This window comes from Diplotaxodon limnothrissa, linkage group LG8 (assembly GCF_057381915.1).
Source record: "Diplotaxodon limnothrissa isolate DT_005_m linkage group LG8, D_limnothrissa_male_GT1.1, whole genome shotgun sequence".
NCBI classification, from domain to species: domain Eukaryota; kingdom Metazoa; phylum Chordata; class Actinopteri; order Cichliformes; family Cichlidae; genus Diplotaxodon; species Diplotaxodon limnothrissa.
Window position 1 is genome coordinate 11,601,180 of NC_140603.1, and position 23,468 is coordinate 11,624,647.

The 23,468-nt window shown below is 37.5% G+C and overlaps 3 protein-coding genes and 1 non-coding gene across 4 annotated transcripts; 2 read left to right on the top strand and 2 right to left on the bottom strand.

The window, feature by feature from the left end:
- The first annotated feature begins 4,679 nt into the window (after positions 1-4,679).
- LOC146626356 (hemoglobin subunit alpha-D-like) lies at positions 4,680-9,999 on the top strand. The gene is made up of 4 exons (XM_085360477.1): positions 4,680-4,730; positions 4,877-4,992; positions 8,685-8,889; positions 9,865-9,999. The coding sequence occupies exons 2-4, from the start codon at positions 4,901-4,903 to the stop codon at positions 9,991-9,993; spliced, it is 426 nt and encodes a 141-aa protein (XP_085216603.1). The 5' UTR covers positions 4,680-4,730; positions 4,877-4,900; the 3' UTR covers positions 9,994-9,999.
- Positions 10,000-16,421: 6,422 nt separating this feature from the next.
- On the bottom strand, positions 16,422-17,160 carry LOC146626357 (hemoglobin subunit beta-like). Its single transcript, XM_085360478.1, has 3 exons — positions 17,032-17,160; positions 16,729-16,951; positions 16,422-16,643 (listed from the first exon to the last, which is right to left on the bottom strand). The coding sequence occupies exons 1-3, from the start codon at positions 17,121-17,123 to the stop codon at positions 16,515-16,517; spliced, it is 444 nt and encodes a 147-aa protein (XP_085216604.1). The 5' UTR covers positions 17,124-17,160; the 3' UTR covers positions 16,422-16,514.
- A 1,970-nt stretch (positions 17,161-19,130) lies between these two features.
- Positions 19,131-20,159, top strand: LOC146626358 (hemoglobin subunit alpha-like). Its single transcript, XM_085360479.1, has 3 exons — positions 19,131-19,238; positions 19,504-19,711; positions 19,950-20,159. The coding sequence occupies exons 1-3, from the start codon at positions 19,144-19,146 to the stop codon at positions 20,076-20,078; spliced, it is 432 nt and encodes a 143-aa protein (XP_085216605.1). The 5' UTR covers positions 19,131-19,143; the 3' UTR covers positions 20,079-20,159.
- Positions 19,376-19,469, bottom strand: trnai-uau (transfer RNA isoleucine (anticodon UAU)). Its single transcript has 2 exons — positions 19,432-19,469; positions 19,376-19,411 (listed from the first exon to the last, which is right to left on the bottom strand). It is a non-coding gene; the product is annotated as a tRNA-Ile (tRNA).
- Positions 20,160-23,468: the final 3,309 nt, after the last annotated feature.

The following is a 23,468-nucleotide window of genomic DNA, read 5'->3' on the forward strand; positions in this document are numbered from 1 at the left end:
AACATATGCATAAAAAATAAAAAACAAATCAAAGCATGAAAAAACAGGTCAAATTAAAAAGAGGGAATCAATACAGACTAACCAAATGCAAAAAAACGAAATAAAATTATAAGTTTATCACATTTCATAAATGAAATAATGTCTGCATGAATTTTATTACTATTGCTGATGCATTAAATGGCATTTTCTTTATTTATCTTAGATATTGGCGTTTTAAACATCCATATTTCTCTGTATGTCAAGGATAAATCTATCCAAGGGTCCTACATATATGCTGGAACAAACATGTCATATATATATATAGTAAAGTAATTTTATCTTCTTGGTCAGAGATCTCTTCCAGCACAGGTACTGCAGTAGTGATTTATTCGCCCTAAAACAGACTCCCCTTCAGGGTCAGTGTCTTGGTCTCCTGGATCTTCTTACCATCCTCTTCTATACAAAGCCATCTAAAGTCTTTAATAGGTTCATCTGACCACTGTCTCTCATCATAACCCCCACATCATTTAGTTCACACGGCGATGTGATTGTTGTAAGCGAAACAATATTGCCCACAGGTCATAGCCTAGAAAACGGATCATATTTGCGGTCACAGGTTGTGCAAGCCTGGCCAGGTGTTCCTGGGTGTGTTAGGGATAAATTTTCACTTCAGTAGAAATGGAGGTTACATGAAAAAATAAAGAATGCAAGGCAGTTATTTAAACCTGCAGAAATGGTATAATGACTAGAAATATGCATACACAAAAAATCAAAGCAAGAAGCCATTGAACCTTTGGAAATTTGAGGGATTACAATGTCCAAAAGTAACTTAAAGAACTATTCAAGGATGGATGGAAAGGAAAGAAGCTAATGTAGAATATATTGTATTTTCAAGTTGCTTTTAAAATTAGGTTACATCTAGTTATACACAAGAAAATGTAAGATGTTAAAATGAATTGGGAACCAGTTGCTAAATAAAGTGTTTCAATTATGCTTAAATAAACATGCTTACAAATTTGCACACTAAACACCGGTCTCCTTGAAAAAAAGAACCATTGCCAAAACTGTTTAGCTTTGCTGAGGTTTGAAAAGGGATGTTGTGTGGTAAACAGCTGTGTGCAGTTTGTCTTTTCTGAGTATTGGAGAGCAGGTTTCCTCCTGCTGCCTGTTTAGTTGTGAGTTGCTTGGCTGCATGCAGCACTTCAAAGGCCACTTCCTTCTACTGCTGGAGGCCAGAACAGGAAACATCATTTGCCAAGTTCTTTTTTCTCAGCACTATACTGAGAGGGACAGAACCTCCGCGATCGTAAATGCTGTATCGACCATCCAAATCCTGGTTTAAGGTCATTTACAGACACTCAGGTAACAGCACAAATACAAGAAGCCATAAACATGTGCACACATGTCACTTAAAGCTATTTCCAGTTTGTTGTGTGGCACATCACGTGGGAGTACAAAGAACCGCTTCTGTCTGTAAAAACTGCTTGTGTTGAGGAGCTGCACCAAACTAGCTTTGAGGATAATTACCTTGGGTAATCAGAACAGACTCGTGCTGTGCTTTTAGGAGACTTTTATCAGTGTTAGAGGGAAATATGTTAACTTTTTTGAGTATTATTTTAAAGGTTGAGATTTAAAAAAAACATTAGAGTACAATTTAACACAGGATGAGTGAAAGATAAGTAGCTAATGTAAAACAATCATAACTGTATGGTTGTATTTATTTTACTGCTGACATGCAGTTTATAAACATTCAAATCACACAGTCTGGAAACATGTTGGAATGATTGTGCTTCTTGTTGCTGGATTGAAAACTGCTGTGTTGCCAAGACCTGATTATTCATAAATGCAGATGTTGTACAACCTGGAATTGTACAATCACACCAATGAGTTAGTGGTTACTAATTTATATAAGGCAAACAAATGTAAATCAACAAATAAAGTCAACAGCATACAGGTTTGTTTGGGGTTTTTTTGCCTCATATTGTTGGACTTCATTGAACTGTCATTAGATGGATCCCACAGCTTATTCGGTTTATTTGGTTTTGAAGGCAGCAAACTTATTTATTATTAATATTATTTCTCTAACAAATAAAGGGCTCTCTGTGTGTTGTACTGCTCACTGAAACATGTACTCCTGCTGATGCTGGCTTTTTTTGTTACAGCAGGTAGAGAAATCATTTTATTCGTAAATAAAGGAATCTCTGTATGTGTGTTCATCTTTCTTTCATCCTAGTCTAAGTGAGTGAGTTTGAAGTCATTTAGGTAAGCGGTGGTCTTTTGGGGCGGTCTTTTATTGTTTTGTGAAATAAACAAATAATTTATTACACATAAACCTCCAGCAGAACTAGGCTCAGGAAACGGCAGCCATGTGCCATTAAAAGCCAGCAAAACTATTTGGTTGGTTTAATCAACAGTTATCAAAAATTAATAATTGATTTAATCTTTATATTGCAACTCAGCTCCAGTGGTGCAGCTAGTCAGCGTGCAGTGTTTCTAAGGCAGTAATGTATGAAGAAATACTAAGGTTGAGGGTTCAAGCCTCACCTGGACTCTTCAGTGTGGAAATTATGTTACATGACCATAAATAGCAATTTAATCTGTGTTAGTCTCACTACTTGATTTAAGTAAACGTTCATAAAAATCATTCAAAATCTTCCGTTTTCATTTAAAAGAGCTTAACAGAATTTCAACACCATTAAGGAAATCTTCAGTCACAGTCTGGTGCTCCAGTGGGGCAATCAGTTAGTGCACAGTACCAATGACTTAATATACTGGAAAGCAGTTCTGAGTTCAAGCCTCATCTGGAGCAGGCAGCTTTAATCAATAGCAAATATGGTGAACAACAAAGAGCACATTCTAGAAAACCTAACAGTCCACCTATGGACATAATGGTACCATTCATTTCTTAAGCACTACAGGACACATACTCTACATTAAAAGGCTTTTTAAATCCTCATGGCCAGTCAGTTTGAAGCAATAACTGGAATATATGTCTCTAACAAAAAAACTGCATACTTGTTTTAAGAATACAAGCTTGGTCTTTGTAGGTGTGGACAGATTCACACTTGGCACCTGAAGACTCAGAAGACTGTTGGTGCTTGTTTGAAATCATATATCTTGCTCTATGGTGGTGTCATTTTAATGTATTTACTTTTATTTTAATTATCTGTGCATGTTCTCATTTTTGTGAATTTGTGATATTATTTATAGTGTGGCTACAAACAGTGGTAGGGCTTACCTACTGACAGGAGACCATTATCAAAACTATGTTCCTATAGATGTTCAGTGTATGTAGGCGAGTAATTGTTTGGAGTTGTTTCTTTCAAACTGAACGATTCTGGCTTTTTTAATCTCATCTCTTTGTTTTTCTATTCAGCTCAATTCGTGCGTTAACTTACTTTGGCACAGTATATGTGTAACACTAAATTCAAGTCGACAATCATAATAAAAAGGTTATTTCTAATTTACCATGTTAAGCTTTGGTAATAATTTTGAGCCACATAAGAGGTTTTATGTGACTTTTGACATGAGAAGGGTTTTTTTTTTTATAGCTTATTATTCTTCCAATTATTATTGATGTAATGTTATTTAATCACTATAAATATTAAAGGGCCACTTGAGTAACTGTGACTCTTCAGCATTAAACATCACTTTTAATGTATATTTACCCAAACAAAAAGACACTCTTGCTGAGTTTTTTTGGTTCACCATATAAAACTGCTATGGACAGCTAGAGTCAATCAGGAGAATTAGGAGTGGCTTAAAAGGAGAGGAGCTAAAAATAAAAAATAGCTTGTTTCAGTGGATGATCTGACGAGCTGTTAAAAAAAAAAAAAAAACGTGGATCTGGAAATGAGCAAAACAGCTCCCCAGTAAGTTTACCATTGCTAGAAATCCAAAGTTTACAACTCTGAATTTTGGTATCCAGAAGAAACGTTTAGTTTCTTTATTTGTTGTTTATTTATTTGTTTAAACTTCACTCAAGCTTCAAATTGGAAACAGAAACAAGTCCAATAAACAATATTAGCTTACATACAAGGCTCACTGAGTCCAGTGAGGTAGTTTTACACTGGCTCATTTTCACGTCTTGTGTTAAGATCAGCAGAGGCATTAAAACTTGGCTTATATGTATGTGATCTCTATGTGCACTGCAGTGTGGTTCATAACGTTATGGGCTGGGCTCACACCCACTGTTCTGTAACCGGCAACTTGTGGACCTGCAGATAAGAGCAGCTGAGACAAAAAAGATTATCATCCAAATTACACTAGTATTGACTCATTTTCTTTATTTTAATGTTGCTAACAGAAGCACTAAATTCTGTTTTAATAGTTGCTAAGGTTTAGAGAACATATTCATTAAAATAAACTTATGATTCAGTCTTAGTTTTTTAAAATGTTACTTTTTAGTGTGCGTGTGTGTCTTTGTTCATTACATGGGAGCAAAAAGCCCTGAAGCAGATACAGCAACTAATCTGCTGAAATGCCTATAAATTAAAAACTATTAACAATAGGCTGAAGAAAAAGAATTCTACCATCAATGAAGGGGGGGGGGGGGGCTCAACTACAGCTGCACCTTGAGCTCTACCCCACCAATGATATGGTAAATATGCAGTGTGACGCACATACGGTAGCAGATAGTGTGGTGGTGTGTCGCCCGCACCCTGCCCTGGCTGCGGTCTGATAACACAGAGGCAGAGAGAGACAACACATCTGCTGAGAGGTCAACCAGTACAAGCTGTTTTCTTCAGACAGTAGGAACTATTACTTTTGCTCTTTCACTCATCCTTCTTTTTTAGCATTTAGGTTAACAGGTTAATGCAGCGCAAAAAATGGTTGATTAGTTTCTTGTTTGTTTTTTTGGCTGTAAAGACCTAACACTTTGCATATTTGGCTACAGTGGTTCTGTGTATGATAGGCCACAATGTTGTCCAAGAAGGAAAAAGACTTAATTAAGGAAATATGGGAAAGACTGACTCCTGTGGCAGCAGAGATTGGAGCAGATGCACTCCTTAGGTAGGTTGAGACTTACCTGTGTAACCTTCATACTTTACTGCATTGTCTTTAAATGGTTTTGCATGAAGATTTAGGCTCCTACATATGGAACGCCAGGACTGCCATAATGAATTAATTAAATACACCATTAAATAATTAATTAAATGTGGCAATAATTAATTAAAATTGGAATTAATTAATTAAATAAATAGTTATGACACATGTAATTAATTAATTATTGACACATTTAATTAATTAATTATTGACACATTTAATTAATTATTTATGTATTTCACATTTTAATTAATTATTGACACATTTAATTAATTAATTATTGACACATTTAATTAATTATTTATGTATTTCACATTTTAATTAATTATTGACACATTTAATTAATTAATTATTGACACATTTAATTAATTATTTATGTATTTCACATTTTAATTAATTATTGACACATTTAATTAATTATTGACACATTTAATTAATTATTTAATGATATATTTATTTATTTCATTTTGGCAGTCCTGACGCCTGGCTCTCGTCATGAAATAATTTTATCTGTCAGCCTCACCCATCAAACTCAGGGGGCGGGGTTAACGCTGCCCATGCAGCTTCTCTAACATTTGATTGGTTGCCGTGCAAAGTAAGTCAAAACAGGTCGATCCTAGATAATCGATTGCTTGTGTAGACTTGGGGCAGCCAGTTATCCCAGAATGCAGATCAAATCACAGGCAGCAATGGTGGTGGTGTAGTTTTAAAATACCCCGTTTTTCTGTCACCAGCTACACTTTTAACAGTGTTTTAGCCGCGAATGTCGCGACGTATGTCTGGTCAGGTTGTCAACATAGAACATGCTTGCAAAAGTGCTCAGATGTTTTCAGAGATTTCACTAGCTCTGCTAACAGTTAGCATGCAGAGTGCACCGAGGGGGTACATTAACCGGTTTGTTTACATATTCCACTCTCCGTGTTCCACATGTTGCATTCGCAGATTCTCATTTTCACCGAACGATCGTCTCTTTCCGCCTGGTCTTGTGTCTCTGTGCTTCTGTAACATAAAGAACGAGCTAACATTTTTCTCACGAAACCAGCGATCAGCTCAGCAGACCCTCAGTTTACCTGCATGCATCCTCCTCCTCATCTGTCAGCTGTTTAACACCTGCTGCTAATTCAAGAAACACGCCTACGTTACCTGGTGATAGTCACAGTTTAACTGGGCAGCCGGTGCTCGATATAACGCAATGTCAGCGCATTTTTCTGCACAAGATAAGTAAATATAGTGTTTTCCCCGAGCGCAGAGCTGCTGGAGCTCGTTTCCTTACAGAGCACTTTATAGGCGAGCCAGCTTTATCAGCGGCTGATGTCCAATCACCGGCACACAGCTTTGAAACCTCAGCTGAGTTTTAGCTCTCAGTGGTTAAACGCTGGACTTCATTCACTCAGGTTCTGTCTGTCGGGTCACGTTTACTTCGCTGTTTTATTTACAACTGAGCAAATCGGTTTGGCTGAGGTTAAAGTTACGTTTCATAACTGCATAGTTTCACAGACGTTTAATGGTTCACTGGCACATGTGTTAGACTGAACTATCATCTAAATATCATCTGTTTTTTTAATAGTTATTCAACTGTATTCTAAGCACCAGCTGTCTGTTAGAATGTGATTTTTTTTCTCTCTCTGTTGGCAGAGGTATAAAAATGCGCAGGAAAATCTGACGTGCATGGCAAACTTCACCGACGATATTTAGGGAGGAATAAACACACATCAAACATAAATGAACCATTTGCCTGTCTCCATAATTGAGAGCATTTTCTCTTCTTATGTCAACACTCTCTCTCTCTCTCTCTCTCTCTCTTTTTTTTTTTTTTTTTTTTTTTTGCTTTTTCGGTCATGTTATGTTTACCTGTCAAAGGCTTGTTACAAACTATGAAACACATTGTGCAGACTTCTGGATGTTAGAAGAAAACTAATACTGCTCATGAATGAGACTAAAGGCAGGAAGGTGTCCTTTAAAACTAAACATGTTAATAGGACCTCCCTGTTTATATCATAGTTTATGATATAGCACGTGTATTTCAGTAATAGCCTGCTGAGGCCACTATACGTGCTGGCCTCATATCAAATGTGAAGGCAGACTGAGTCTATGTTTGACGTTTGTTTATATCTAATCTTCCTTTTCAAACATTTAAACAGCAGCGAGTCTGCAGCTGAGGGAATACAAATTCAAATTGTCGGAACAGGTTTGCTCGTTTCTTGGATTCATTTGGTGATTTATTAAATGTATAACTGTTATTCTAATCTGCTGCTGAGTCTCTTACACTTTTCTTTATGCTGTATATTTTCACGTCTCTGGAATAGTTGGCAGTTAGATAGTCAGCTGGGAAACTTTGTGTTAACTCATGGAGCTGAGGATATCGTGGATATGCTGACCTCGCTGCGTGGTGTACAGAGCGAGGTCAGCATGATTAATATTCACAATAAAAATATTAGCCGAACATCATGAAGTCTGTATGTGTTTCATAGTGTCGAACAACCTTTGTACAGTTAAAGCCAGCAGTTACTACATGACGGAAACACCAACGTTATCTCTTTTATGCGTTTATACACAGGTCACGCTGATTACTGAACAAAAACCCAAAGATCAGATGTTAAACAGATTTATTTGCTCTCTCTCCTCCTTAAACATGTTTTTAATGTTAGTTATAATTCAGAATTGGCGACTGAAACACGTAGGACACATAAGAACATCAGGAAATAAAACACCGATAAATATAACCTCAGTAAAAGAAGTCAGCGGGGGTTACTACAGCTGTGTACCGGGGCCTGAGCTTTGTCGGTGGGATTGCTTGCGAGGCGAGCGGGTCTATCCCACGCTTTGCCGTGAGACTGGGCAGACATCTCCGAAATCATCGAAACACTTTTGCAAAGAGGCTGTATCTTGACAAACCGACCAGACACATGAAGATTAAACCACTACATTCTCGGCTAAAAAAATATTAAAACGGTATTTGGTAACACACAAACAGGGTTTTTCAAAGCTCAGTTCTGTTAGCTTCCACATGCCGGTTGTTGTGTGCTAGAAACAATGGCCACCAGGCCAAAGCAATGGTTTTGACTCGATCAGCGTTAACCCCGCCCCCTGAGTTTGATGGGTGAGGCTGACAGATAAAATTATTTCATGATGAGAGCCAGGCGCCAAGACTGCCAAAATGAAATAAATAAATATATCATTAAATAATTAATTAAATGTGTCAATAATTAATTAAATGTGTCAATAATTAATTAAAATGTGAAATACATAAATAATTAATTAAATATGTCAATAATTAATTAATTAAATGTGTCAATAATTAATTAAAACGTGAAATACATAAATAATTAATTAAATGTGTCAATAATTAATTAATTACATGTGTCATAACTATTTATTTAATTAATTAATTCCAATTTTAATTAATTATTGCCACATTTAATTAATTATTTAATGGTGTATTTAATTAATTCATTATGGCAGTCCTGGCGTTCCATAATTCCTGAAATCTCTAATAGGGATTTCAAGGTGTTGGCAATGATCCGAGATCATTTTAGAAACTTGTGGGCCTCGAGTTCACACAAATGATAGTTGGTGACCAAAGACAGTCAACATGTAGCACTTACTCTGTTGCTCCTATCATATCAGCATGGAAATAATTTCACTTTTCCCTTCTTAAGGATGTTTGCCTCTTATCCGGGCACCAAGACATATTTTTCCCATCTAGACATCAGTCCTAACTCCTCCCACCTGCTTTCTCACGGGAAGAAGATAGTCCTGGCTATAGCTGAGGGGGCCCAAGACATCAGTCAGCTAACTGTCACCCTGGCTCCCCTGCAGACTCTGCACGCCTACCAGCTTCGGGTAGACCCCGGAAACTTTAAGGTGCCTAAACACCTCAGACCTATTTACAGCCCTTCCATCCCCTTCTTGCATTGGATTTTTTTTAAATTTACTTTTAATCTTTTAATCAGAGATAATCAGTTTTTTGTTATTCAGATTTTCCTATTAAGTATATCTACTAATCCAGTAAAGCCTGAACCACAAAATAATTGCCAGAAACTCATGTATCAAATATGATGCACTTGCTACAGGGTTAATATATATACTTGTGCAATTTCTTTGTTGTATGCTATAAGGCGTACAGGTGACTGCAATGTATGAAATTGTATTTATTTGTGCATTTTAATTCTGCATGCAAAAGATAATCCTATTAGTATGTAGGGATTTTTTCAGTAATTCTATAATAGAGTTTAACTGAACTAAAAAGAAAACAACAGATTTACTAACTGTAAGTCTGCTGCTGTTTTGTTTTTCCAGCCTGTTCAGATGACAAATCAACTAGTTTGTTTTATGGAGGAGGGAAAAAAATGGAAAAATGTTTTTTTTAATCTTTTGACAGCACTAATTAAAATAAATAATACATTTGATTAAATGGGTTCCTCCAGGAATATTGAAATGGGGTGCAAAAAGGCAGTATGTGAACCAGTCGGGAAATCTGAAAAATGGTTAAAAAAAAATTATAAGTGAACAAAATGACAATGTGTATAAGTATACGGTATTGTATTATACATATATGACAATTGTGGATGTTTGGGGAATTACAAGCTGTGAAACTAGCCGTTGTGAGGCGAGAGGGTGAGGAGGAGACGATATTTTTAATGCATTGTTTGGCACTTAAAATTATCAGACATGCTTTCTGTGCAAATTACACAATACTACATCACTATATTAACAATAACACACTGAGGACGACAAATGGCAGTGTGTGGGTTCATGATTTTCAGAAAACTGACACATACTATAAATTATGTAAGTATGTTGTTCACTTTTTACCAATCTTTTGTGTTTCTCCTGCAGCTGCTGTCGCACAGTATGCTCGTCAGCCTTGCCTGTTACTTGGGGGATGAATTCACACCGGTGGCTCACGCCGCCATGGACAAGTACCTGTCAGCGTTTGCTGCTGTTCTTGCTGAGAAATACAGATGAGACTCAAGCACTGGGTTTCCAGAAAGCATACGAGGCATTTATGATGCTATGTAAAATCTTTTTGTTTTTCTCTGTATGTGTCTCTGTCATTACTTTGTTACATTTTTAATGGTAAAAAATGTGCAATTCGTGTGTTAGTTTTTGTACTGTTATATTATCAAATAAAAACAAATCGAATCTGTGGTGTTTCACGCATTATCATATCACGTTCAAAATGCATTGTGTTGATCATTTTCAAGGAATTCATCATTTGACTGAGTTAAGTTTTTTTAGTTGCTCACCGTCATGTCAGCTGATAATTTACATTATTTTACTTAAGCAAGCTTTCCTACTGTAAAATATTTTCATAATAAATAATACATTTACAACTACAAAGGCACATTTAATATTAAATCTAATCTGTTTTTTGTTTTATTGTTTTATTTTTCTAGTATTACAGAAACAAAGGATTCAGGTTTTAACACCAGTGAATTGGGAGGACTCTCCAGGTTTATCTATGGACCTCAAATAAAGTATTTACGGTACACAGAGCAACAGTGCCCCCATTTGGTAAACTGGTGGTAATACAGACGCATGCTGATGCAATATTCAAAGCAGCTCATAGACAAGATGTTAAATGTCAGTTTTTTAGATATTTAAGTGAAATAACTTCTGTAATTTACAGACATCTTTGTTGTGAGGTTGATTACACAAAAATTAACTTTTTTTAGGATTGCCAAAACGTGCTAATACTCTTTTTTACTTAATGGGAGTGTAAATGTTTTTAATATCATGACAGCAGAATGAACTGCATTCATTTCTTCATCCTTGCTTTTACCTTTGCTGGGTTTTTGTTGTTGTTGTTGTTGTTGTTGTTGTTGTTGTTTTTAACATTTTGAGTTGATTGTAGCAGTCATCTCATGTGAAGAGCATGAGAGATAATTTATGCCTTCTGTTTGTATCTGCGCACAGTTACGCACGGTTGTAATTTTACAATCTACATTTTACAGGCTACATAGTCCAAATAATGCCAAATTACTCATAATTTAGGAGCTGTACTACGCTTAAGTTAAAATCCTCAGACTTCTTTCCCAGTAAAGTAAAAATGCACAGGCTTGATAGTTCCTGTGAACCCTAAACTTGCAGAGACTGGTGTTCTCACCTTTGGTTCTTATCTGTAGCTTCGCGTACGTGAAAATCCATGAGTCAGACAAGGTTGAAATATTTTTAATGAGAGGGAAAAAAGACAAAACATCAGAGACACAGATGAAATTTTTATACACCTGACATCTGTGAGGACCGTGCCCTGTTGGCCTGAAGTAAGAGTCTGCTTGAAGCAATCTTAGCATTAAAATAACTGGGAGACTGCGCAATATGTAAGGAAGCAGTTACAGTTAGAGCACATGCTGAAGAGTAGGTGGGGTGTGGGTGTAGATGAGATTGGTAGAGGAAGGGCAGGTGATTGGGGGGATTTGAGAAGATGAGAGTTGGAGATAGGGAGGGTGAAGGGAGCTACTGTTGTTCAAACGTTGAGCAATCAGCAGTCTTCTCCACCTTTCGGCTGCTGTATTGAAATGTAGTACTGTGGGACACCCTAAAACGTACATTTTTCTTCATAACTCACTAATAAATAATACATTTTCTATCATTTTAATAATAATAATATTACAGTAATATTACATTTAATGTAAGATGTCAGAATATCTAATTATGTGAGGGTTTTTAAAAAAATTTTAATTTTTATATAGTTAAAAACCAGGTGTAGATGTCAGGTACGCAGTGGGGGGAATAATTATTTGATCCTGGGGTAAATTTGTACGTTTGTAATTTGCAGGTTTACTGTACAGTGACTGTACAGAATATCAAACAAAAATCTAGAAAAACACATGAGACAAACATTATAAATTCATTTTCAGGTCACTGAGGAAATGATTATTTGATCCCTACAGTCCAGCCAGAATTCTGTTTGTGCTCATTTCTTTGGAAGTGAGAAAAATACAAATTCACCAGAGAATAAAACAATTATTTCCTCATCTGTACCATCAGACTTCTGTTCTAACGTCATGAAATGTGACGTCCTTGCAAGTAAAAGTGACCCTAGGTAATTTTGAAGAGTCTAATTCAATCGTTAGTATCATAGACATGTTCACAATTTCTCTTAAGAATATTGTTTGAATACATGAATTAGATACTTTTTAAAAAACCCAAATAGCCTGTGTTTAATAAGGAGCTGTGATTTAGCTCTTCAATACACCATTTTTCAATGTCATTTGGTGAAAAATATTTTTTTATTGACAGAAAAGTTTATTCTCATGGAAAGATAAGGTCCTTTTGTTGGGCCTGATTTTACAGCTATGACTCCAGATGTACATTTACAAAAGTTACTAAAGTGGAAGAAAATAAAAACTGTAACTGGTGATCTCTCTCTGGGCATTTGTTCTCGGTAGGTTATGAAGATATTCTTCGATCGTTATGTGTTTGTAGTTTTACTTTTTCAGGGTTGAGTTAGCACGTTTATTGTGTAATGTATTTTCTGAAATTATACGTTTTTGTTTTCCATTATTTCACCAAATGTGAAAAGCATAAATATCTACTTCTATCTTGTTGATAATGTTTAAAAACACAGAAGGAGCCCGTTTAATCTTTCGTATTAAAAATGAAGCTGCTGTGAGGACGTTGAACACGGCGCTGTCTCTGGTCTCTGGAAATTAGTTTGATTCCACTGCACTTAGCTATAATTTTGTATTTTCTAATTAGTTGTTTTTGTATTCAATGTCCTTTTTTCATTCATTTTTTTAAGTGTAGTGTAGGTTTTTTTCTGTTAATTCAGATTTTTTTTCCACACCTCATTTTAGTTTGTAGCTTAGCTTCGGTTAACTACATTAACTCTTCTATAAATAAACACAAATATCTTCATGCCCAGTTTGTGGTGTATAAATAGCTCTATTGTAAAGATGTGTAGAGGTGAAGGGCTAATTGATCAAGTAGTGGGGCGGTCACGTGCCCGCCCAAGTCCATGGGTTCACTGTTGAGTTCTCATTAATTTCTGGGGCTATTCCGCCACATTTGATAGTTTGCGTTATTCAGCTATAACTAAATAAACTAATCAAATGACCGAGTGACGTAAAGTCATCCGCATGACCATTTTTATCACTGCCAATTCTATCACAGCACCCTGCTGCTTTTCTGTTTCTTTCCCCGTAGGATTGTCTCCCACTTCTTTAATGTCATTTCTCTCCCTTACCTATCCTCTTGTGAATTATGAATTCCGCCGCTTTTCACAGGCTTAATGTCAGAGTTACAGATATATGGGACAGCTCAGGAACTGCACTGTATCACAAAGTCTTCCACCGTGTAAACCTGAAATCAGTGTTGCAGCTGACCTGTTCCGCTGTGGAGAAGAACAGCTATTGAACGGCTTAGATTTAAGACATTAATCTTAGACACTTCCACCCTTTGAGTCCCGTCAAAACTTTCAGTTTTGTTTGTTACAGATTAGAGGGAAGAAGGAAACAATAGTCTAACGCGAAACTTACCGCTGTGGGGAAAGGGGGGGACACGCGTCATTTCGGTTGTAAGATATGCGATAGTTGATGTGTGTTCATTTAATGGAAGCGAGTGCGTAATTGTGACTGGTGGGTGGCCCAAAGCTGTGAGCGGAATGCTAAATCTTTGGCTCTGTCCTCTAACTTGGTCCTTCCTGCTGCAGTGGGCAGACAGAGATTTTAATGTTGCATTAATGTATTTTCTATCATTAAAAAGGGGTAGGTGTCAATGTGACTGTGTTAGTGCGCAATCTGCAGAAAAAATAAAAAACATGGGCAGTGTGAGCATTTACGCATGAGACACATTAGCTATGTCTTCATTGCTAAATAGAGGGGTCGGGATCTGACGGTAAATGATGTTTGGTGTTCTTCTCGGTATAGCACAGGTCAGCTATACACATGGATGTCAGGTTTATGATGGAATAGTTTATAACAGTGTAGCTCTCCTCTGGATAAATCTTGCGCTCCACCTCAGTCTTGTTCCCCTGGAACACACTCATTCGCGGTGCTTTCTAACAAAATACTTCAACCTTACAGAAAACCATGCTGGTTCTTCTTCCGCCTCCTCTCATTTATCTTAACAGCAGAGACAAACACCTGCAAATCTCTCATTTGCACTCCCTGGTATGGTGTGTACACTTTTGAGCAACTAATCTGCGCTGGACATTGGCAGGCAATTATGGATTACTGATTCCATCTTTGCAATTAAATTAGCCCAATATTATATAACCCAAAGAGCGTTCCACTCATCATTCTGACAGCTCTGATAGCTATAGTTCAATTAAACTATTGACCTAACTAACTGCAGTTATTTAGTGTCACTCCGATGCCCTCAAGTAGCACCACACCTTTACCTATATAGCTTCATAGATTATGAATTAATAATTGTGGGAAAAGGTACAGTTGATACAGATTTCAGTGCTTTCATTTTTTTCTCTCTTTTCTAAACATAATACAGCGTTCCTGCGGGAAAGTAACAGTAATCTAATTTTTCTGCTCTTGCTCTTGATGAAGGCGGTCGCACTTTTCTCCTCTCCTCCTCTCCCTTAGCTTCCCTGCTTAGCCTCTTATGTCCTTGTCTAGTGTCATGTTTTTTGTATTACCTTTCCCTGGAACACTCTCTCACAGTCTGTTCTCTAAAACCTAAAAGAGGAATTATGGATTGGATCAACTGGTCCCTAGATGCAATTGACACCCCTTTCTCAACGAGAAGTTTGGGCTTGGGTGGGCCTGAGTGCTGAAGATATCTACCTATTCGGAATCATGGTAACAGGGTTCTGGCTAATCGGAGCTGGCTTGGCCCTGACTTATCGAAGAATTAAGAAAGCAGAACCGGCTGTTCAAACCCCCACAAGGCTGCCCGCTGGGATTGGAACGATGGGAGAGGCGTGAGTTTCTCAAAATGGGCTCATTGAGTGCAGCACGGATAAGATCTTGGAGATGCTACGGCTGCTAGCTCGGAATAACATCTCTGGGCGCAAATTGGATAACATCTCGGGGAGGCACGCTGCCGTGAGTTCTCAGAAATCGGCTCCTTGAGCACAAGAAATGACAACATCACAGAACCCAAGTATGGCGAAGCTCGCGGCTCTCCAACGGGAGATTGAGAGACCAGTGTTGGACTGTAGAACTGCTTTGAAATTCATATGAGCTGTTCGCACTAAAGTAAAAACACCATCACTTATGCGGATACCCGTTTGGCGCCAGCTGCAAGGCTGGGGCTGAACAACAAGGACACCTGGGTTGGCTGGAAGACTGTTTACTTAGCCTAGCAGGGCGAAGGACACTGTCTCAGCTGAACTCACACATACATATACACTGATATGCACACACTCATCCCCCCTCCCTTTCCAAACGCCTTCGACGCTTATTCCCTTCCGATGCTGACGGTGGATCAAGGAGACCAGTGCACGCAGGCCCGGATGCACTGTCTAAATCGGCTGTCTCTCACCCTTTACCCACCCCTGTTGCTTGTCATGTGTTTCTTTGGTGTATTTAGAGTTTTTTCATGTGCAGAGGTGTTTTTTTCTGTTCTCAAACTGATCTCCCTGTTGGAGCTCAGTCTGGGAGGAGTTATTTTTTTCTCCTTATCTTTCCTCATGTGGTGCATTTTCCATTGTTATACCTCTCTGACCTGTCTTCCCCATGTGATGTTTGTGTAATGTATGTGTGGTCAGAGGGTAAGATGGCACCGCCATTGCGTGCAATAGGTCGGCAGCCTTAGGAAATTTCCCCTTGTGGGACCAATAAACGTTTATCAAATCAAATCAAATTACCATTTTTGCAATAGTAATCCCTTACTTTACTCGCTACCTAAAAAAAGTAATCGGATTACAGTAACGCGTTACAAGTAACTGCCCATCTCTGATTGAGAGTGAGGAGAGCGGCATAAACAGTGAAATAGAAAGTGCAAGCAAGATAAATAAAGTACATTTAAAAAATATAATCTTAAAATTAAATGCATGTATGTTTGTTTGTTCCAGTTGTAATTTACAACAAATCCCCAGCTGTGCACGCAATTCATCGCCCAACAGAAAATGAAATAAACAAAGTAGTATCTAGTATAGTGAAAAACAATAGGGTACTCTCGTTAGAATGAAAAACAGCCTGTTACTGGTCATTTTGCGGTTATGGTTGTTTTTACTTACAAATCCTATAAAATATATGGTTTCTATTTTGAAGTTGTTATTATTTATTAGTTTAGTTTTTATTATAACCTTTGCAAGAGTGAAATCCGCTCTCATATTTCGCCATGTTACAGTCTAAAAACCTAAAAGTACAAACGAGATCCTTTATTTGCCCTCTACTCGGCATCCAGCCCCCCAGTGTGATATAAGATATAACTTATAAGCATGTGTAAAATTTAAAAAAAAAATACAAAGGGAAAACGTAAACTTTGCTTCAGTGGGCCTTTATTTCTCTTTTGAGGTGATCCATAACATATTGAAACGGGCGTTAGATCTCCTTCTGGCTTCCAGATGCAGACGGATCTACATTTTAGTGGTACTGCTTTCCGAGAGCGGACACCACCACGGCCAAGAACTTCTGGAAGGTACACTGAACCTCTGGGGTGAAAGCGGAACCCAGTTTTCCAGCAACAACAATGGTCAGGCAGTCAGAAAGCAGCTGCATGGAGAAAGAAAAAAAGGTATAAGAAAATGTCGTGTTTGCATTAAAAAGAAGAAGAAGAAAGGCGGGTTCTGAGGTTTACCTTGAAGTTGTCGGGGTCGACATGCAGCTTCTCTGAGTGCAGGACGCTCAGCTCGGCGTAGGTGGCTTTAATGTTGTCCATGTTCTTCAGAGCGCGGTCCAGACCGTGGAGCACTTTGATTCCGTGGGCAGCGACATTCGGGTTGGTGCTGATGGCTTCGGCGTTGTAGAGGTTACCGAAGGAGGTGAAATACCTCTGAGTCCAGGGGTAAACGATCAGACACCTGCAAGGGAGAAACACACGTGAGTTTGGCCACAGGGCACGTCATAGGAAGGATTGTCCTCTTGCAGAGGTGTTCCTTACCTGACCAGAGCCTTGGGCCCAATGTCGTTATAGTCCAGGTTGGAAAAGATGTTGGAGATGATGCTGCGTTCGTTTTCGCTCCACTCAACCATGGTGGCGTTTGATTATGATTTTTTTCTTCAGGCTTGAAGGAAAAGGCTGAATAGTGCTTCACTAGACCCCCTGCATCTATTTAAATGCGTCGAAGCTCCCCCACCCCAAATGAGAAGTCTGCTGTGATAGGCTGGAGATGGTGCGCGTGAGATAAACTGCAGACTTCACCAGAAGTTTCTGGATTTGTTGATACGGTTTTGTTATTCGTGTCCTGCGCAATTTAAGCAAAGCCAAAAACAAAATTTCAATTAGCGCAGTTATTGTGCGGCCAAAGATTCCAAAGCCCAATATTTTATGCGCAAAATATTCCCAACATATTCTATTACAGTTATTTCAAATGCAGTCCTCAAGTCTCTGATAATTCTTATTATTATTTTTATTTTATTTATTTTTATTTATTTTTATTTATTCAGCTGTTATTAGCTGAATCCTGAGTTGCTGTTGAGTTTTTTATTTTATTTTATTTATTTATTTATTTATTTATTTATTTATTTATTTATTTTACTTTTAAACAAATCACACAGAGGATAAAATTCATAAAATGCGAAAAAGGCCTTTTGAAAATTATCTGTCAACATTGATTAAAGTGCGTCCCCCACTTTTTAAAATCTAAATAAAGTGTGTATATATTTTAAATGTGAATTCAGATTTTTTTTTTAAAATATGGAAATGCATAATTCGTCTGTATCTGCCTGATATTATACAAATAAAGGTTCAACAACTTCACATCTTCACAAAAATATCAACATTATATAGAAATATAAGTAAAAAGGCTAAACATTTATGCGGAGAAAAATGAAAGAATTTATTTATTTATTTAGTCTTTATTTGTCTTTATTTTAAATGTGAGGAATGGTTGCCAAGCAGCTCGAGAGTGTTTGACGCTCTTTAAGTTATATCTCGTAAACCACACCGGTGTTATCTGCAGCAGCGAACCCCCCTCCACCCAAACCCCCCTGCGTCCACAGATGCATGTGTTTTGATTAAGAACACTTGAGCTGGCTGATAAAGGCCGTCTGCTCTATTTTCTACCACTGATAGGAACTTATTTTATGAACCGAGCCAAAAAAGAAAAAAATGCTGAATTAAAAAATTAAATCTGATAAATCTGAGAAAGCTTTAAACAGCTTCAATTTGATAAGAAGAGCTGTTTTTTAATCTTGTATTTTTAGTATATCCTAGATCCACCGAGTGTACTTGCATATATTATAGAATTTTGCGCTCTTTTCTGTAAGTGCGTAATGTGCATGCACGCATTTTTGTAACTCCCACCTGCATCCATAAATGACCCACATTCTTTGCGATCACGAAATCTGTTTTTTTTAATAGATCATTTTCTTATACTTATATTGTACTTCATTGGTAAAATTGTTTAAATGATGATCACATCACGAAAATATACTTAATTTTTTTATTGATTGATTTAAGTAGTACGAATCGAATCGAATTGTTTTGTAAATATTCAAAATTATCATTATTATTATTACTACTACTATTACTATAATTTACTTGGTTCAGGCCTCAGTAAAGCTGGAAGTAATAGAAAAATGTGTTCAGTTTTATGAATCAATCAGTTTTATTGGCATTAATTTCACAGCAACTCCTTAGACACGAGTTCACTCATTGTTCTTAGAACTGTAGACTTTCTGCACATGATATCACTCCGCCTGAGATGTTCTCCACTCATCAGTCATCAGGGGACCATGTGCTTCACCTCTAACTTCTCACAAACTTGCAAAGCAGAAAATGTGGTTACGTTGCACTTTTGGTATCCTACACGAAAAAAATGCAGAGTGTTTTTTTGCAAATTCACACCCAAGATGTCACCAGCAGATATCACCCTCTGCGTTGGCCTAAAGCCAAACAAGTTTCTATCAGGTCCGGTGAATGAGTCCTATCTGCGTCACAGCTTGTGGCTTGGTATCAGATGCCCTGGGTGTGACCCAGGGGGGCAACTGAATTTAAGCACAGCTCCTCGCCGGGTAGCATCATCAGAGAGAGAGAGACAACCGATCCAACATGAGTCTGACTGAGAAAGACAAGGCTGCCGTCAAGGCACTCTGGGCCAAGGTCTCCAAGGTTATGGATACTGTTGGAGGCGAAGCTTTGGGCAGGTAAGGCTGTATTGGCACTTCTTTATTGAATTCAGTACAATTGAATTTTATTTATACAGCGCCAAATTACAGCAACAGTCGCCTCAAATATTTAAACACACTTCAGATGTGTGTTTCCACTACTTAAAATAAGCTCGTGCTCCAGGTGAGGCTCGAACTCACAACCTCGGCATAACTCTGCAGGCTACTGTCTTATAAGTACCGCGCGCTGACCGATTGCGCCACTGGAGCTTGTGACCCACCATGTTCATCTCTGCTTCCACAGGATGCTCCTCGTGTATCCGCAAACCAAGACTTACTTCTCCCACTGGCCGGACCTGACTCCCGGTTCTGAGCCCGTGATGGTTCACGGAAAGCTGATCTTGGGTGGAGTCACTGAGGCCGTGTCCAAGATTGACAACCTGAGAGGCGGCCTGCTGGAACTGAGCGAGCTGCACGCCTTCAAGCTGAGGGTGGATCCATCTAACTTCAAGGTAAGACGCGGATCATGTGCATATGCGATTTCAGTTATAAACAGAGGTTATTGTCTATTCCTATTTCACGCACGGTTAATTTATGTAACAAAGTAATCCAACGTATTGAAAAGATTGTTCTTAAGAAGATCGAGTTTATTGACTATGCATTTGCACTAACAAACAGTCTGTTTATTAAAAGCGATTTCTGCCGAGCAAACTTCATATATTTGGTGTAAACTGTTTCCTCTCTCTGCAGATGCTGGCTCATTGCGCTATGGTGGTGATCTCCATTATGTTCCCTAAAGATTTCACCCCGGAAACTCATGTCGCCTTCGACAAATTCTTGGCCGCCGTGGCCCTGGGTCTCTCTGAGAAATACCGTTGAGATGTCGGCAGCGAAAAGCGCAGTTTGTGACCATTAAAATCATGGTTGGAAAACGAAAATAAAGCATGCCGCCAAAAATAATCCTGCTCTGTGTGTGTGTGTTTTTCTTTTTTTAAATATCCCACTGTGTCGTTTCACACCTGCACACGTGACACTGCAGAAAAAAGTCCCAATAAAGAGTTTAGATTAAATGGCAGTGTTCTTTTTCTATGGGGAAGAACTGAGAAAAAATGATTTTATGTATTTTTATTTATTATTTTATTATTATTATTTATATTTATTATTTATTATTTATTATATTTATTATTATTATTATTATTTATTTTATACTAAACAACAATCCATAGACTAGAAAAATTTGCATTTCCTGCGAAAATGCAGTGTGGATGCTTAAAGGTGAAGCTGTATGCAAAAAGTAGCTGAAAAAGCTGAAAAGTTGCAGAAATTGTAAAAACTTTGCAGAAGCAAAAGAAGTTTGCTAAAATGGAATAACTTAGCAGAACTGCAATATCTTAGAGGAAACATAATACTTGGCAGAAATACAATAGCATAGCAGAATTTAGCAGAAATATTGTAACTTACCAGAAACATGATAACTTCTCAAAAATACAAGAATTTAGGAGAAATAGTCTAAGATAACAGAAAGAATATATTTAGCCAAAAATACTTAAACATTACAGAAACACTATGATTTAGAAAAATAGTACAACAGAGCAGAAATATTGTGATTTACCAGAGACACTGTGATGAACTATGAATATTGTAATTTTAAATTAAGACTATGTTTTAGCACAAATATTATAATTTGGCAGAAATACTATAATTTAGCAGAAATACTATATTAAGCACAAATCCTATAAAAAGCAGAAATGGTATGATTAAGCATAAATACTACATTTAGTAGAAATACTTTGTTTTAGCACAAATCCCATAAAAAGCAGAAATACTGTACTATGATTTAGTAGAAAAACTATAATTAATCAGAAATACTAAATTTAGCAGAAATACTACATTAAGCACAAATCCTATGAAAAGCAGAAATAATATGATTAAGCATAAATACTACATTTAGCAGAAATACTATATTAGGCACAAATCTTATAAAAAGCAGAAATACTATATTAAGCACAAATCCTATAAAAGCAGAAATAGTATATTAAGCACAAATCTTATAAAATAGCAGAAATAGTATGATTTAGCACAATAGTAATAAGTTAAACAGAAAAATTGGAAAAGCAAAATGGACAGCTGAAAAAATGCTGAACATGCTGAGGGTCCCTCAAATATACTTGTTAAATGACAAAAATCTGAAAAAAAATTTATGACAGCCACACAATTACAAATATGTACACATGAGGAAACACACATGCACAGAGAGACACACACACAAGATCCAATTCAGTCAACCAGTCTAACTATATTCAATTTAAATCCTACAATGACATGCTGCCAAATAAGGGCAGGGTCCTCTCTCTCCCACTAAACACACACACACACACACACACACACACACACACACACACACACACACACACACACAGAGGGAGAGAGCTGCCGAATTTAAATCCACCAATCAGAGTGGCTGTTTACGTTTTCCCGCCAAAACAGGTGCATCTTTTTACACACGCAACACAGAGAGGCACAGGATTATTGCAGTCTATTTCTCATAGTGAGGACTCCCCTCAAACAAATGACCATAATTTCCTAACCGTAGGGGCTAGAGCGGTCATTCTTACACCGTTTTGTTCAGAAGTGATTGGGGAATCTTCAAGTGTTGACAATTTATCATTAAAATATGAATTTTTAGAGATATATGACATGGATGACTTATTGACTTAGAAGCCACGAATTCCCCAATATGCAAATTTGAATGGCTCAGGCCACATATATGATTGGCTGGCTGGGAAGCCATGCAGGCCCTGATTTGTGGATTTGAATTCCTCAGCCCTGATATGATTGGCTGGCTTAGAAGCCATGAAGGCCCCAATATGCAAATTTGAATGCCTCAGGACACATATATGATTGGCTGGGAAGCCGTGCAGGCCCTGATTTGAAAATTTGAATGTCTCAGTCCTCAGAGAGGATTGGCTGCCTGGGGACCTGGCAGATATAATATATAGAAATACTATGATTAAGCATAAATACTACATTTAGTAGAAATACTATGTTTTCGCACAAATACTATAAAAAGCAGAAATACTATAATTTAGCAGAAATACTATATTAGGCACAAATAGTATAAAAAGCAGAAATACTATATTAGGTACAAATCCTATAAAAAGCAGAAATACTATATTAGGCACAAATCCTATAAAAAGCAGAAATACTATATTAGGCACAAATAGTATAAAAAGCAGAAATACTATAATTTAGCAGAAATACTATGTTAGGCACAAATCTTATAAAAAGAATAAATACTATAATTTAGCAGAAATACTATATTATGCACAAATCTTATGAAAAGCAGAAATAGTATGATTTAGCAGAAATACTGTATTTAGCACAAGTACCGAAAAGTACCAGAAATACTATGATTTAGCAGAATAGTAATAACTTACAAAATTACAAATATGGAGGCATATTGAAACAGAAATGCACAGAGGGACACACAAACACAGGCTCTAATCCAGTCAACCAGTCTAACTATATTCAATTTAAATCCTACAATGACATGCTGCCAAATAAGGGCAGGGTCCTCTCTCTCCCACTAAACACACACACACACACACACACACACACACACACACACACACACACACACAGACAGACACAGAGGGAGAGAGCTGCCGAATTTAAATCCACCAATCAGAGTGGCTGTTTACGTTTTCCCGCCAAAACAGGTGCATCTTTTTACACACGCAGCACAGAGAGGCACAGGATTATTGCAGCCTATTTCTCATAGTGAGGACTCCCCACAAACAAATGACCATAATTTCCTAACCGTAGGGGCTAGAACGGTCATTCTTAAACCGTTTTGTTCAGAAGAGATGGGGGAATCTTCCAGTGTTAACAATTTATCATTAAAATGTGAATTTTTAGAGATATACGACATGGATGACTTGTTGACTTAGAAGCCACGAATTCCCCAATATGCAAATTTGAATGCCTGAGGCCACATATATGATTGGCTGCCTGGGAAGCCGTGCAGGCCCTGATTTGTGGATTTGAATTCCTCAGCCCTCAGATATGATTGGCTGGCTTAGAAGCCATGAAGGCCCCAATATGCAAATTTGAATGCCTCAGGACACATATATGATTGGCTGGGAAACCGTGCAGGCCCTGATTTGAAAATTTGAATGTCTAAGTCCTCACAGAGGATTGGCTGCCTGGGGACCTGGCAGAAATATATAGAAATACTATGATTAAGCATAAATACTACATTTAGTAGAA

Coding starts and splice junctions, on each gene's coding strand:
- LOC146626356 (XM_085360477.1), top strand. CDS start 4,901: ATGTTGTCCAAGAAGGAAAAAGACTTAATTAAGGAAATATGGGAAAGA. Junction 4,993..8,684: donor GGAGCAGATGCACTCCTTAG/GTAGGTTGAGAC, acceptor TCCCTTCTTAAG/GATGTTTGCCTCTTATCCGG. Junction 8,890..9,864: donor TAGACCCCGGAAACTTTAAG/GTGCCTAAACAC, acceptor TTTCTCCTGCAG/CTGCTGTCGCACAGTATGCT.
- LOC146626357 (XM_085360478.1), bottom strand. CDS start 17,123: ATGGTTGAGTGGAGCGAAAACGAACGCAGCATCATCTCCAACATCTTT. Junction 16,952..17,031: donor GGGCCCAAGGCTCTGGTCAG/GTAAGGAACACC, acceptor TCTCCCTTGCAG/GTGTCTGATCGTTTACCCCT. Junction 16,644..16,728: donor TCGACCCCGACAACTTCAAG/GTAAACCTCAGA, acceptor TTCTCCATGCAG/CTGCTTTCTGACTGCCTGAC.
- LOC146626358 (XM_085360479.1), top strand. CDS start 19,144: ATGAGTCTGACTGAGAAAGACAAGGCTGCCGTCAAGGCACTCTGGGCC. Junction 19,239..19,503: donor GGAGGCGAAGCTTTGGGCAG/GTAAGGCTGTAT, acceptor CTGCTTCCACAG/GATGCTCCTCGTGTATCCGC. Junction 19,712..19,949: donor TGGATCCATCTAACTTCAAG/GTAAGACGCGGA, acceptor CTCTCTCTGCAG/ATGCTGGCTCATTGCGCTAT.